This window comes from Choloepus didactylus, chromosome 2 (assembly GCF_015220235.1).
Source record: "Choloepus didactylus isolate mChoDid1 chromosome 2, mChoDid1.pri, whole genome shotgun sequence".
Lineage (NCBI taxonomy): Eukaryota > Metazoa > Chordata > Mammalia > Pilosa > Megalonychidae > Choloepus > Choloepus didactylus.
This window is the reverse complement of record NC_051308.1, coordinates 132,975,869-132,989,125: the sequence shown is the minus strand read 5'-3', so window position 1 is coordinate 132,989,125 and position 13,257 is coordinate 132,975,869. Positions and strand designations below refer to the sequence as shown.

General features: G+C 39.4%; 1 protein-coding gene across 3 annotated transcripts in view; it reads right to left on the bottom strand.

Moving 5' to 3' along the window:
- Positions 1 to 13,257, bottom strand: part of VAV3 (vav guanine nucleotide exchange factor 3) — a 375,496-nt gene that overhangs the window by 297,066 nt on the left and 65,173 nt on the right. For all 3 annotated transcript variants that reach the window (XR_005215287.1, XM_037826497.1, XM_037826494.1), the window contains exon 2: positions 1,673 to 1,789. Coding sequence is in view for 2 of the 3 variants with exons in the window: in XM_037826497.1 (XP_037682425.1) it covers positions 1,673 to 1,789 (117 nt within the window). In the remaining variant the exon portion in view is untranslated. The remainder of the gene's footprint in view (positions 1 to 1,672; positions 1,790 to 13,257) is intronic.

Genomic DNA, 13,257 nt, shown 5'->3' with positions numbered 1-13,257 from the left:
TGAATGCAACAGTTTGAGAAAAAAATAGCTAATGGTTCAAATTATTAATGACAAATGAGCCTATGGATAGATATGATAAGCTGAAATGTCACTAAGATTTTTTCAATTTATCAATTTTAATATTTCATAAGCAGCAAGCCACCTGGCACCAATCGCCTCCAACAAAGATAAAGACCACACAGGGCCGTAAGTCCACTCTACAATGGTTCTCAAATGCCTTTGTGAGAAGCTATTTTTCATTTCCCCAAAAAGAGAGGAAGAAAAAAACAAAAATCAAAGACGAAAGGGGGTGGGTGGGCAAAGAAGAGCAGAAACAGAAATTATCTCTGATGTTTTCCAGGGTCAGCAGTTCAGAGGATTATCCACCTCATCCTGACGTCTACTGGATTCCTCTTTTCCTTCACGGCCAGAGTCAAGTATCCTACATTTCCTCACTAGAGGCTTGGTTTCCAGTTCCTTGTAATTATATTTTATTCTCCCTCACTTTTTTGGACCTCAAGACAATTAAATCACAGCCTTATAGAGATAAAAGGAATCTTGGAAATCACGTTCTTACACTCATTTCCTTTTGTAAGTCCTCCAAGCTGTCAGATACACTGATGATTGGGTAGGCTGGTGACTTCCAGAAGACCACAAAGTGACTCTGAGTCAAGACCAGACAGAGAACCCCGGTCTTTTCCCTCCCTAGCCAGGGTGGCTTCCCAATGCTTGCTGAATTTCAGCATCGAATTTCTTATGTTTCTGTTTCAAGTTTGTGCTATTCATTCCCACTGCTAACAAAGCCATTCCATCTCTTGGTTTTAATTCCATAACCAAAATACTACATCTTAGAAAACAAATACAGTGTGACTTTCAAACAATCTTTTATTAAGATACTACTACCTGAACTTTAAGAGTTGTAACTTTTAATAAGCATATTCTCAACATCACTTAGGTTTTTTTTTTTCGTTCTTATATGCTTAGTTTTACAATGCAATTCTTTCAGCAGGGGCTAAAATAATGTCACCTTTATCTCTTTTATGGCTACTCATGTGACAAAGGTTTCACTTAATGCCCAATCACATCATCATAAATGACCATGACTTTTGAAAACATGTTTGATGTACATACAAATAATAGAAGTAAACATTGAAATAATTTCCAAGTAAAAAAAAAAATATCACTGAAAGACAAGTCCAACAAATACCTGCTGAAATCTAAGCTGAAGGAATTATTAAACAAAATCTCAAAATTTCAGTGATGCAGGTTTTGTCCAAGTCACCTACTCCGGTGTCAATGTAGAGAAAGGGGCAGCAGAACATTCTCAACTTCCAAAAATTAGGTGCCTTCCAGATATAGAGAGGAATATTGCTGTTTATATGTGAATGCCCAACAATCTATCTAAAAGACAGATAACAGTAATTCTGTCCTCTAACTAGCAGGAAAAATTACCCCTGGATATATGTTTCCCTTTTTACTACTTTAATTAAAAACTAACTCTAATCTCATTTTGGACAATTGTTGCTGCTATTTGTTTGTTGTCTAAGCCGCCTACATGTGAAATTTAACTATCTTTTGCAGATACCTAAACTACTTAAGTCACATTCACTACTTCCAGAAGATATGAAACGGTAAGTTTTTTGATAAAATGTTCTCCAATAAAAATTAATATAAAAAAATAAAACATAATTACCTTTCCAAAGTCACGAACATCAAACAGGTCAAATGCCTCAAAGAGTTCACTTTTCCTCATTCCAAATGTCTCACAACAGGCCGTAAGAAATGTCCTTATGTTCTTCAAACAGAGAAACTGGGAAACGGGAAATAACTATTAGTATACAGTGAATCATTCTGAACGCCATCTACTCCCTGTCATACCCGGAAAGATATAAGAATGACAAGAAATAATCAATCAGCTTTTGCAATTGCTTTGCAGTTATTCATTCGGTGGCATTTACTGAACATCTCCCAAGCACAGGTGACACAGCTGTGAACAATGCAGACAAAATTTCTGCCCACCATGGAACTTACCTTCTAATAAGACAAAACCCCACTAACCAGTAAAAAAAAAAAAAAAAAAAAAAACTTTTGTTTCATGTGGTGATACATGCAACAGAGAAAAATAAAGATGAGAAGAAGGGTCAGGAATGCTGGGAGTGGAGGTGGAGGTTAGAGGGACTTAACCAGGAAGATTAGAGATGGTCTCACCGAGAAGAGGGTGGTTGGACAGAGAGGTAAAGATTTGAAGATGCTTAGGGAGCAAGCCATGCAGAATTGTAGGATAAAATATTCCATGCTGAAGTAGCAACCAGCTCCTGAGGCAGGAGCAAATTTGGTGCATCCAAGGAAGGAGCCAATATGGCTAGAGTAGTGTGAGTAACCTGGAGACATGTAGGAGGTGAGGTAAGAAACGTATCGGAGTCAGATGAGGAAAATCCTTGTAGGACAGGGCTTTTGGCTATGACTGAGATGGGAAGTCACTGGAGGCCTTACAGCACAGGAGTGACATGATCTGACTTAACATTTTTAAAGGGTCTTTTAGGATGCCAAGTTGACCATAGATTGCAGGGGGCTGGGAAAAGGGTGAGACCAAAAGACCAGTCAGGACACTTTTAGGGCAATTAGGACAATAGGACGATTAGCACCAATTCAAACATTAACCCAGGTGGCAAGAGACAACATTGGAAAGAGAAAGTATTCAACTTTGAATATGTTAAGCTTCAGATGCCAATCAGTCATCCACTGGATGGCATGTGAGGTAGGCAGTTGGATATACAGGTCTCGACTCCAGGGGAAAAGTCTGTACTAGACATATGAATTTGGGAGTCTTTAGAATACAGAGAATGTTTAAGCCATGACATTGGTTGAGATGACTTTAGGAGCGAGTGAAGAAGAAGAGAGGATCTGGGGCCCTCCAACCATAAGAGATCAGGAAAAGAGGACAAACCAGCAAAGGAGTCTGAGCGAGCATGAGAAATGAGGAAGGAGGAAAACCGGGGGGGGGGGGGGGGGGGGGGGAGTTTTCCCTGAAGCCAAATAAAGTATTTCTTGGAGGAGAGAGTGATAAACTGTGTCAGATGCTGCTGATGTGTTGTCCACAGAATCTGGCAGTGTGAGGGTCATGGGTTACCTTGACAAAAGCAGGTTCCCTGTGGAGGATTGGGATGAAAGGCTGCTTGGAGTGGGTTCAAGAGACAACAGGAGAAGATGAAGTGGGGAGAGAACATAGAACACTCCTGAAGAGTTTTGCTGCAAAGGGCAACGGAGGCTTGAGAAGGCAGTCAGAGAGAAACAGAAGTGAAGGAAGAGTTTTTTAAAAAATCATTGTAAGATGTTACAGCATATTTCTATTATGATGAGAATGACTTGGTAGAGAGGGAAAAGTTGGTGATGCGGGAGAGAGTGAAGAGTCCCTGGATTCCTTGAGTAGAGAAGGGAGAGAGGGAACTGTGCTCAGGTGGAAAAGTTGGCCTTAGAGGGGAACGTGGGGTGCTCAGCTGGTCCACAGTGACTGAGGGAAAGGCAGACACTACTGACAACTTACAAACCAATAGTCAGAATTTACTTTTGGTATTTAATGGGCTCGGATCCACCTAAGTCAAATAGGCACATACTCTGAAAGTGAATTATTTCTTTTTGAAATATTAGCTGTTATGGCTCACACCAAAAAAAAAATTTTAATCTCCAATAATGAGCCACATATTAGCTAATTATTGCATTTTTGCTTTTTTGTTTTTAAGAGCACCAACAATATTATATTTTGTTTTGTTCTTTACCTTGGTCTGTTTGTTTTTTAATTTGCAGTAAAGTTTACTTATTCCACATTTGGAACATTCAGATTTTCACGGGCTTAACTCAGGCACAGTTTTATCCTTTACAGGAATCCTTTCAGAGGCTTAAATATTTCCAGAGGGTTAAAACCACAGGGGAAGCATCATAAACCCTTGGAAGCACAAAGGCAGCAGCCAATCAGCACATGCAGGAACTGTTTTGCTTTAAAAAATTCATAAGAGACCTTTACAACACAGAATCACTCTGCATGTAGCTCTTCCACATAGAATCGCTTATTTACAGATTAAAAGCCTCACATTCTGCCAAGACAGACAGTAATTACTCCCTTGGGGATTATGCAACTGCTCTCTTGCAATATTTTTTCACATAATTAAGTGCCCAACTCATAGCTCACCAAGGAACAAAGCATAATTGCAAATACCACCCTCTGAAGATTTCTAGCCAAACTCACATTTTCCCCCTGTGTAGGAAAACTTACAGTAGGTTTCCGCTAAGGTGCTTTGATCATTAATTCAGAAAAGCAAGTATTATTACTGAAAGTAAAAACAGTATGAAATATAATCATAATTGCATGCGTAGAAGAAAAAAAAATAAAAACAGGCCTTTCCCTTACTTCTGTAACCAATTTTGTCCACATTTGCCCTGTAACTAGTTTGATTCTATGAAATTCGACAATTAATGGATTTGAAAAAAAGTCACTGGCTTGCCTCTAAGTTCTCGCTTTTCCTCAAATTTAGTTGTCCCTTTTTCTATGTAGTTTTTTCAGCAAACAGTTTTCAAATGCCTACTACATTACCAACAACAGAAATATAAATAATAATAAAAAAAAAAAGATAAAAGAAAAAGGCACAGTCCTGCCCAAAGCTTCTCTACTGATCTTACCTGAAGATTTTCACAGGGCTCCAAATTTTGGCTAACACTTGTTCAGACTTCACTCTGTGCTTTCGGGTTGTCTGGTTCTGTGCATGCAAAAGAACAGAGTGGAGCAATGGAGGAAGCCCAAGTGGGTCCAGATGCCCCTGGTGAAGCCTTGGACAGAGCTGTGCCCACCTGCCTGCCTGCCTGCCCACCCTGGGACTTATGTTTTGTTTTCATCATATTGAATTTTTTTCTTTTTCCAGTTAATTTATTTAAAAATTTTTCAAACCAAAAGAAAAGTTTAATGATAGTACAATGAACATTCCATCTTGCTCAACAATTGTAACATACTTTTTATATGCTTTGGCATGTAGCTCCTTTCTCTCGCTATTTAGAAAATTTCTTTGGTGAATCATTTGAAAGTAAGATACAGACCTCATGATACTTCACTCCTAAACATGAATCTGCTAAGAATAAGGACATTTTTTTACCTACAAACACTAGTGCTATCACACCTAAGAAAATTAACAATTTCATATCATCCAAGATCCATTCCATAATCAAAGTTCTTCAATTGCCCCAAATGTCTTTTTTCTCTATCTTCCCCCAAGCTAAGATCTAGGCAAGTTTTGCCCATTGCAATTGGCTGTTTTGTCTCTCTAGTATCTTTTAATCTAGAAAATTCTTTTGCCTATTTTTTTTAATGACATTGAGTTTTTGAAGAGTCCAGGCCAGCTGTCTTACAGAATGTCTCAAATTCTGCATTTGTTTGATAATTTCATCATGATATCATTAAACCTGTTCTTCCATCACTTACATTTCCTATGAACCAAAAGCTAAGTCCAGATTCAAGTTAAACAGTTCTGGAAAAGAATACTTCATTCTGCGACTTCATATTTTGTCATATCAGGAGGCACAAAATATGAGATTGTCTCATTATTACTGATCACTTATTTAAGATGGTTACTGCTGCATCTCACCTTTATTAATCGATTAAACAAATATTAATTGAATGAAACTGCCAAGAACTGGGCAGAAAAAAAGGAAACATGACCCAGAATCTGCCCTCAATGGGCTTATTACAGGCAGATAGAGCATATAGACAAGCAAATCTGCAGTTGTCTTACCGCGTGGCAATTGCTACAAGGAAGGGGATGAAAGATGCAAAGGAGTTCTGCGGTGACAGGGATGGCTTCCTGGAGGAAATGATACATGATGTGAGACCATAAGGATGAGTGGGAACCAAACATGCAAAGAGGAGCAGCAGCTGGTGTTGGGGGAAGGGAAAGGGAATTGCCAGATGCAGGGTACAAGGGTGTCCCAGGTAAATGGCACAACGTGTGCGTGAGCAAGAGACAAGAGGAAGCACAGACTGCTGGTTCAGGATGGACAGAACACAGAACTCTGGAAGGGAACAGTGACGGAAGGGGCTGGAGAGGGGAGCAGGGCTTTACATGGCATGCCAAGTGATTTGGACTTTATCTTAGAAGAAATGGTGATGCTAAAGGGTTTTAAGTTGGAGAGTGAAATATTCAGCTTTACATTTTATGATTATGGTGTTGTAATCAATTTTGAGTGCTATACCAAGCTCTTTGCAAATGTTTATCATTTAATCCTCACAACAACCCAATCAGGAAAGTTTGGTTTGTTTTTTTTTTCTTTTATATATAATGAGGCTTAGGTGTTAAGTTACTTAGCCAAGTTTACATAATTACATTTGTCGAAGTAATGGAGTCATCATTCAAATCCACTCAGTTGCTATAGAGCCCTAATCCTTAAGAACTATGTTATACTAACTCCATTTTTCAGTATGCAGAATTAATTTCTTTTCTCTTTATGAGGGAGATGATGTGGCGTAGAAAGGCAAGACAAGAATAGTTAGGATGCTGTCATTAATTTAGCAAGGAAGATGAAGGTTTGGACTAGGGTGGTTGAAGGAGGAATGGAAAGAACTCTAGGAAGAAAAATGGAAAAGAAATACCTAGTAAATGATTAAATATGAGCAGTAGGGGGAAAGGGAAGAAGAGAGAAGAATTAAGAATTATACCCAGATGTCTGTCTAGAGCACTGGATGGATGGGCTTGGGGGCGGGCTTCACTTAGGTTAGAAACTTAGCAAGTGGGAAGACAGCAGTTGTGAAAGGGGGCCACAGACTGAGGTATGTAATTCTTTTTTTCACATATGGTAAAGCCCAGTAATTAGATGCTGCCCAGCCTCTCTCTCAGGCATATCCAGTGATAAGGGACTCATCCTTAGGGACTGGCAGTCACCAGTCTTCAACGGCCATGCACGCTCTCTGTCCCTTCAGAACTACATGAATAGCTCCTAATTCCAAATCGAGGAATGAAAATGGTAGAAAAGCATTCAACATACATGCAGATAACCTCCAAAGGAGAAAGTTTAAGACCATCAAGGTCTAAGACATCCTAAAATTACACATCAGGCCAAAGCTCCCTGTATTAGAAAATGTTTCATCGCCAGATCACTATCACAACAGAGCACAAGTGACTTGTAAAGGTACAGCCTCCCATTACCACTTCAAAGCCGACAATAGTGACATCACAGAAAGGAAACATGTAAAGGTCAGGCTGCTAAAGTTCACAATGACACTAAAAGAATCTGCCCTTTCCCTCTACCCTTGACAAGTCAAAAGTACCGGAACCATTTTGACTTTTCTCAACTACATGAGCACAAACAGGTTCACTTCCTTTTTCTATTATTATTATTTGAAACAATGAACACCCACTTCTCTAAAATTGTTACCAATAATGGACTAGTTGTATTGATTGAAGTTACATAACAGGAAAAACCTCCACAGCTTATGGGGAAAAGTGAGTTATTTCAATTCCAAATAAGAAATGATATCTCCTGGGAAGGTCAACAATTTCTAACACAGCTTCACAACCTTATGGAGTTACTGCAGTCATTACAAGGACCATCGACAGCCAAACTTGATTACAGTTTGATGAAGAAAGAAGTTCTCAGGTTCTCATTTCTTGATGGGACACTGGTCATTCCATTTGAAAGAGAGACTCTGAATTTTAGGGTTTGGAATAACATTGTGAGTTGCTGGCTGTTAACAGGATGATTGGCAGCTGTGAAAGGTACAACCACCAAAACCATCTACTAACTAAAAAAAGTTAAGGTGCAATAAACGTTTTCCTTCCTAGTTCCCAGTGTCCCTGTCATTCTAACTTCTCTTCCACCCATCTCCAAAGGGCTCAAGTTATTCTCTGTAGTACTGGTAGACAGGGATGGAAAGGAAATATTAATAAAGTTTATCCCTTACTACAGTTTTCTATTTCTGTCCCTTTCACCATATATTTCCCTCACCCTTTCTACATATCTCACTTTTCAAATTAGATGAGCTAAGCCTGATATCTCTTGGAAATTTAAAAAAAAAAAAAAAAGAGGAAAGAAGAATGATTTTTATTTGTATTGGTCCTCAGTTGTTCTCATCTCTGGTGGATCAGTGGTTCCAAATAAAAGAGGCTTCATCATCATTGTTTTATGAAGAGAAACATACACAGATATCTCCTGAATTATTTTAAAACAATTACACTATACTCAGCATCAGCTTGGGACTGTGCAATATCTTCAAATCATTTTATTTGATGCCAATATTATAAATAAATGAAGATGCTAAAGGACACTCAGTAAGGAAGGCCAAAAATGGGAGAGAGTTGTTTCACAACTCCATTCCTGTGCTCAAATCATTAAACCAAAACTATCCTATTCTCAGTAAGCTAAAAGCCAGTGTTTCTCATTTTTAATGGTTAAACTCTTTAAAAAATCAGTTACTCAAAAATATAGTAATTTAATAACATTTAAAGTTACAGGTTGTTTTTTTTCATTTTCCGCAATGATGAAGTACTTTTATGAATTATATGTAAGCTCATTGAAATAGTTAATCTCATAAACATAGGGCTAAGTTATAAAAACACATGCATTCTCTTTACCCTGCACACCTGGATCCCACTTGTGAGGGTAATAACCATGCTTGACTATAATATTGAAGTTAATTATTGTTTGCCCAACAATTGTCCTATGAAATAAAAAACATTTTTGAGAGTAGAGACTGCATTTATTTCATTTTTTGTTTTTTGGATAAACTGATGAATGAATGATGATTTAGTTTATCTGTATAAAAAAATTAAACAGCAACCATTCCTTGATAGCCAGGGAACTCTTAGTGAAATTTTACAGTAAATTACCACCTTATTCTCTTATTTGAATGCTAGTGTAGCAACGTGCCCTTTTCATTACAAGTTATATAAAAAAAATTAGAATTTGGTGACATGTTAATAATTATAAAGAAAGCAAAAAACTCTTTAAATAATTAGGCAGTTATGTGCATAAGCAAGATCTTTAGTCTGGGTTGCTGGTCTCTGGTGTGTGTCTAACAGTGGCTCACTAACCTGGAGCCTCAGATCAGCTGTCACCAGAATGCACATACACACACCCTCTGCTGCTTTCAACAGTTCTTGCCCTCATGAGATGGAGCACTGTATCCCTTTCCCTTGCCAAGAACTTAGCCTTTCAATTTCAGAGCTTCTCTGTCAACCCAGCATTTTAGACCCTGGACCCAGAATAAATAAATAAATAAATAAAAGGTTAACAAACAGCATCTGTAACACACACACACACACACACACACACACACATACACACCACTCCCATTACATGTTTCTAGTCATTGCACTAAAAAACTGAATGTCAGGGAAATGCTGAGGTCAAAATTAGCTTGCAACATCTATTTTACTACATTGATTAACCTGCTAATGAAGGTAATACATGCCAATGCCTTTAATGAGGAGAAGTAATAATTGTGTCAGTTATCTGCAACACAGCTGAAGCACTCTAAAAGTGGCCCCACCAAAAATACAGAAATAAGCATTTCTTTCTGCACAGGCCATAAAGAAGCAGTAGAATGAGTAGCTACAAGTAGGGTTTTGATATTGGTAGGAGGAGTAGGAATATTAAAAGTGCAGCAGCAGTCACGGCGATAGTAATGGTAGTACTGGTTAGTAACGAAGTAGCAGCGCTGATAATACTGGCTGGTAATACAAACATGGGGGTGAAGAACAGAATCCCACATGCCCACAACCTGGTGAGAAAAGGACTGCCCTTCCAAGCCAGGGCATCCTCAGAATGGCACACCTGCCAAGAAAACAGCTCCCCATGAAGCAGGGAAACCAGAGAATCAGTGTGCTTGTGTTACCTCAGGAGGGAGCTGGGGTAGTTCCTCGTTAGCATTCACCTGCAAAATGAGGACATAAACCTGCAGTGACACAAAAATCTATGATGCTTTTAGAGATGAGCCTTACAAGTCTGCTAATCCAGAGGATGAGAACAAAAATCAGTGGGTTTGAGTCTAGTCTAAAAGGAAAAAAGTTGCATGCAAACCAAAACAAGGAGGTCTGACTGCAAGTGACCGGTCTTCACGTACCTCCATCATCTACGAAGATCGGCCTCGAGGAAGCAGCCATAGGACTCCCCAGTCCCCACTGAAGCACTCCTGGGACTTCTGGCCCTCTCCATCCTTTGCCCCTCAGTCCACTATGGCCTGCACACATCCAGAGTACAGCCAGAGCAGGATTTGGGATTGCAGGAGATACAAGACAGAAGTGAAGAATGGAGAGCAGAGTAAAGCCTGAGTCTCTTCTTTCTCATTTAATCTGCCCACAACCCCATCAGGTAGTGTGCCAGTTTGGATGTATTATGTCCCCAAAATGCCATGTTCTTTGATGCAATCTTGTGAAGACAGATATATTAGTGTTAATTAGGTTAGAATCCTTTGATTGAGTGTTTCCATGGAGATGTGACTCTGGGGAAGAACTTTGATTGGATAGTTTCCATGAGGTGTCACCGCACCCATCAGGGTGGGTCTTAATTTAATCACTGGAGTCCTATAAAAGTGTTCACAGACAGAAGGAGATGCACAGCCAAGAAAGAACTTTGAAGAATGCACAGGAGCTGAGAGTGCAGCTGGGATACAACCTGGGAACAACAGACGCCAGCCACGTACCTTCCCAGCTAACAGAGGTTTTCCGGATGCCATTGGCCTTCTTTCAGTGAAGGTATACTCGTATTGATTCCTTGATTTGGACATTTTCATGGCCTTCATTCTGTAACTTTTTAAGCAAATAAACCCCCTTTATAAAAGCCAATTCATTTCTGGTATTTTGCATAATGGCAGCATTAGCAAACCAGAACAGGTAGGTACTATGATAACTAGCATTTATAGATGAGGAAACTGAGGCACAGAGAGGCAAAACAATTGGGCCTAAATCACAAAGCCAGTAAGCGGAGGAGGAAGGATTCAAACCCAGGCCTTTGGCTACAAAGTCCACAACTTTAGCAACTATGATCTTTTGTCTCATCTAAGGTAGGTGCTGTACAAAGCCAAGGAGATGGGAGCCACAGGGCTTGCCGTCAAGAGGATGACAGTCTTGTGAAGGAAAGAAATAAATGAACAGAGAATTTCAATCACAATATAACAAGTATAGTGGTGAATATGGGGTCAGTTAGAGCACAAAAGAACTCCTGATGGAGTTGGGGGAGGTTGAGCTTCATTCCTCCAGGGAAATAACTGAACTAAGGGCCCAAGATAAACAAATGTAATGAGAAGGGGTAGAGCAAGAATTAAGGGGACTTCCACATGCAAAGTCCTGGTGTCTGGAGTAAATGCAGAAGTTCACCTGGCCTCAGCAGCAAGTGCAAGGGAGAGAGCCACAAGAGATGGATGAGGCTGGAAAAGCAGGCAAGGGCTAGATCCCAACTGGAACTCAGAATTCCTTTCTCCATAAGGACAAGGTAATGCCTCATAATAATGACTCTGAATACTATGACAACAGTAATTGAATTCCAGTATTTCCCAGCTGTGGCATTAAGCACTTTCCATGGAGTATCTCAATTAATACATGTAACAATTCTATGTGGAGTACATTATTATTCAATTCTACACATGAGGAAATTGAGAAACAGTAAATGACCCCAGGTGGTAGCTAACAAGTAATAGAGCCAAGCCCGACACCCCTGCCTACACGAGTCCAGCACGCTGCGCAGCTTCCCACGGGGGTGGCGGTGGGTTCTACAACAGTGTCAGGATGAGACTGCGGGTACCCACGGCTTACACAGACCTGTGGTCTGCCCTATGGAAACCCCAGACGGACACCATTCCTCAGGGAAAACATTACAGCCAACGTACACAGATTGTTTCAACAAGCAAAGTCGAGGACTTTCTTCAAAGTTTTAAGACATCCAAGAGAGTGACGGGGCTAAGATGGATTCTGTACAGTGTATGCAGATGGTTTAAAAAAATTAAAAAAAGAAAACAGCTTTTCTCTCCCTACCAATCTTATCCATGCAGGATTATACAAACCTGTACTTAGATTCGGTCCACACTGGAAATTTCTATGGCCCTGTTTCTTCCCCAACCCCGACTCCCCTCAGACACACCCAGGATTATGCTTTTATATTTATCACTGTAACAGTATTTAGTATTAAAAAAAAAAAAAACAACAAGACCAGGCTTGTCATGGGCAAAACTATTAGGAAAATGTAGCTACTTTAAATACCGCACAAACACACCTGAAAGCATTACATTAGTAAGTGTTCACCAATTTTACTTTTTCTATTCAAAGGTAAGAAAATACCTAGAAATAGGTGTCCTAGTTTTTGGTATGTTTTTACTAATCAAAGAGAACTCTTCTCTGAGGTTTGCCCTCAGCCCTAAGGCACTGGACCAAACCACAGCTTTGGGGGCAGAGCAGAGGTCTCAGTCTCCACCCTTTACTCACAGAGGCCGTAGCCAAACCCCATTAGCGAGCAACGATTGCCGGTGACTGCCATTCCTACATGGCATATTTCAGTAAAGCTCTGGGACATCGGCTTTGTTCTGAATAACTTTGATCGTGGCCTGAATTTAGTATTTTCCTTTGGCTATCATGCCCAACCAGTGAATGCTGTTAAAAACAACAATATCAAGAACATTCTTATAAATACCATAATCTGATTTTAAATCATTGTATTAGTTTTTCATTAAATATTACAATAATTATCCTTTGGGATAGAAATGTGCCCCAATATATAAAATCAGCAATCATTCATTCTGGCTTTTTATGGACTTCCTAGGAAATCTAAATTCCAATATTTTGTCCAATTTCCATGATAAATGCTCCCCCAACATCCCCATTTTTGAACATCTCTCATATTATTCTTCACACTCTGAAAAATATTTTAAACCTTTTTCCAACCATATGTCTTAATTTTCAAATCAAAATCTTTGGCTGCTGTTCACATACAGCCAGGGTACAGGAACACCACTTCTGGATGGTGTCACTGCAATGCCTCAACCCACACAGCAAGCCACCCTACCACTCAGATATTTGGCTCTCAATGGTGTTTCATGACACCCATTTTGTTTAGTCTCTCTACCAGGACTACATATTTAATTTTTCTGGCACACCTTTTATTTTTCCAGTCCATTTTCTGCTTTGTCATATTTTGGTGACATTTAAGTAGGGAAGCTATGTCATTAAATTTGAAATAATTACTAATTTTACAAAGTACCAGATTGTCTGGGCTCCAGCCAGTCCATTACTCTGATTCTATCTCAGAATTTTT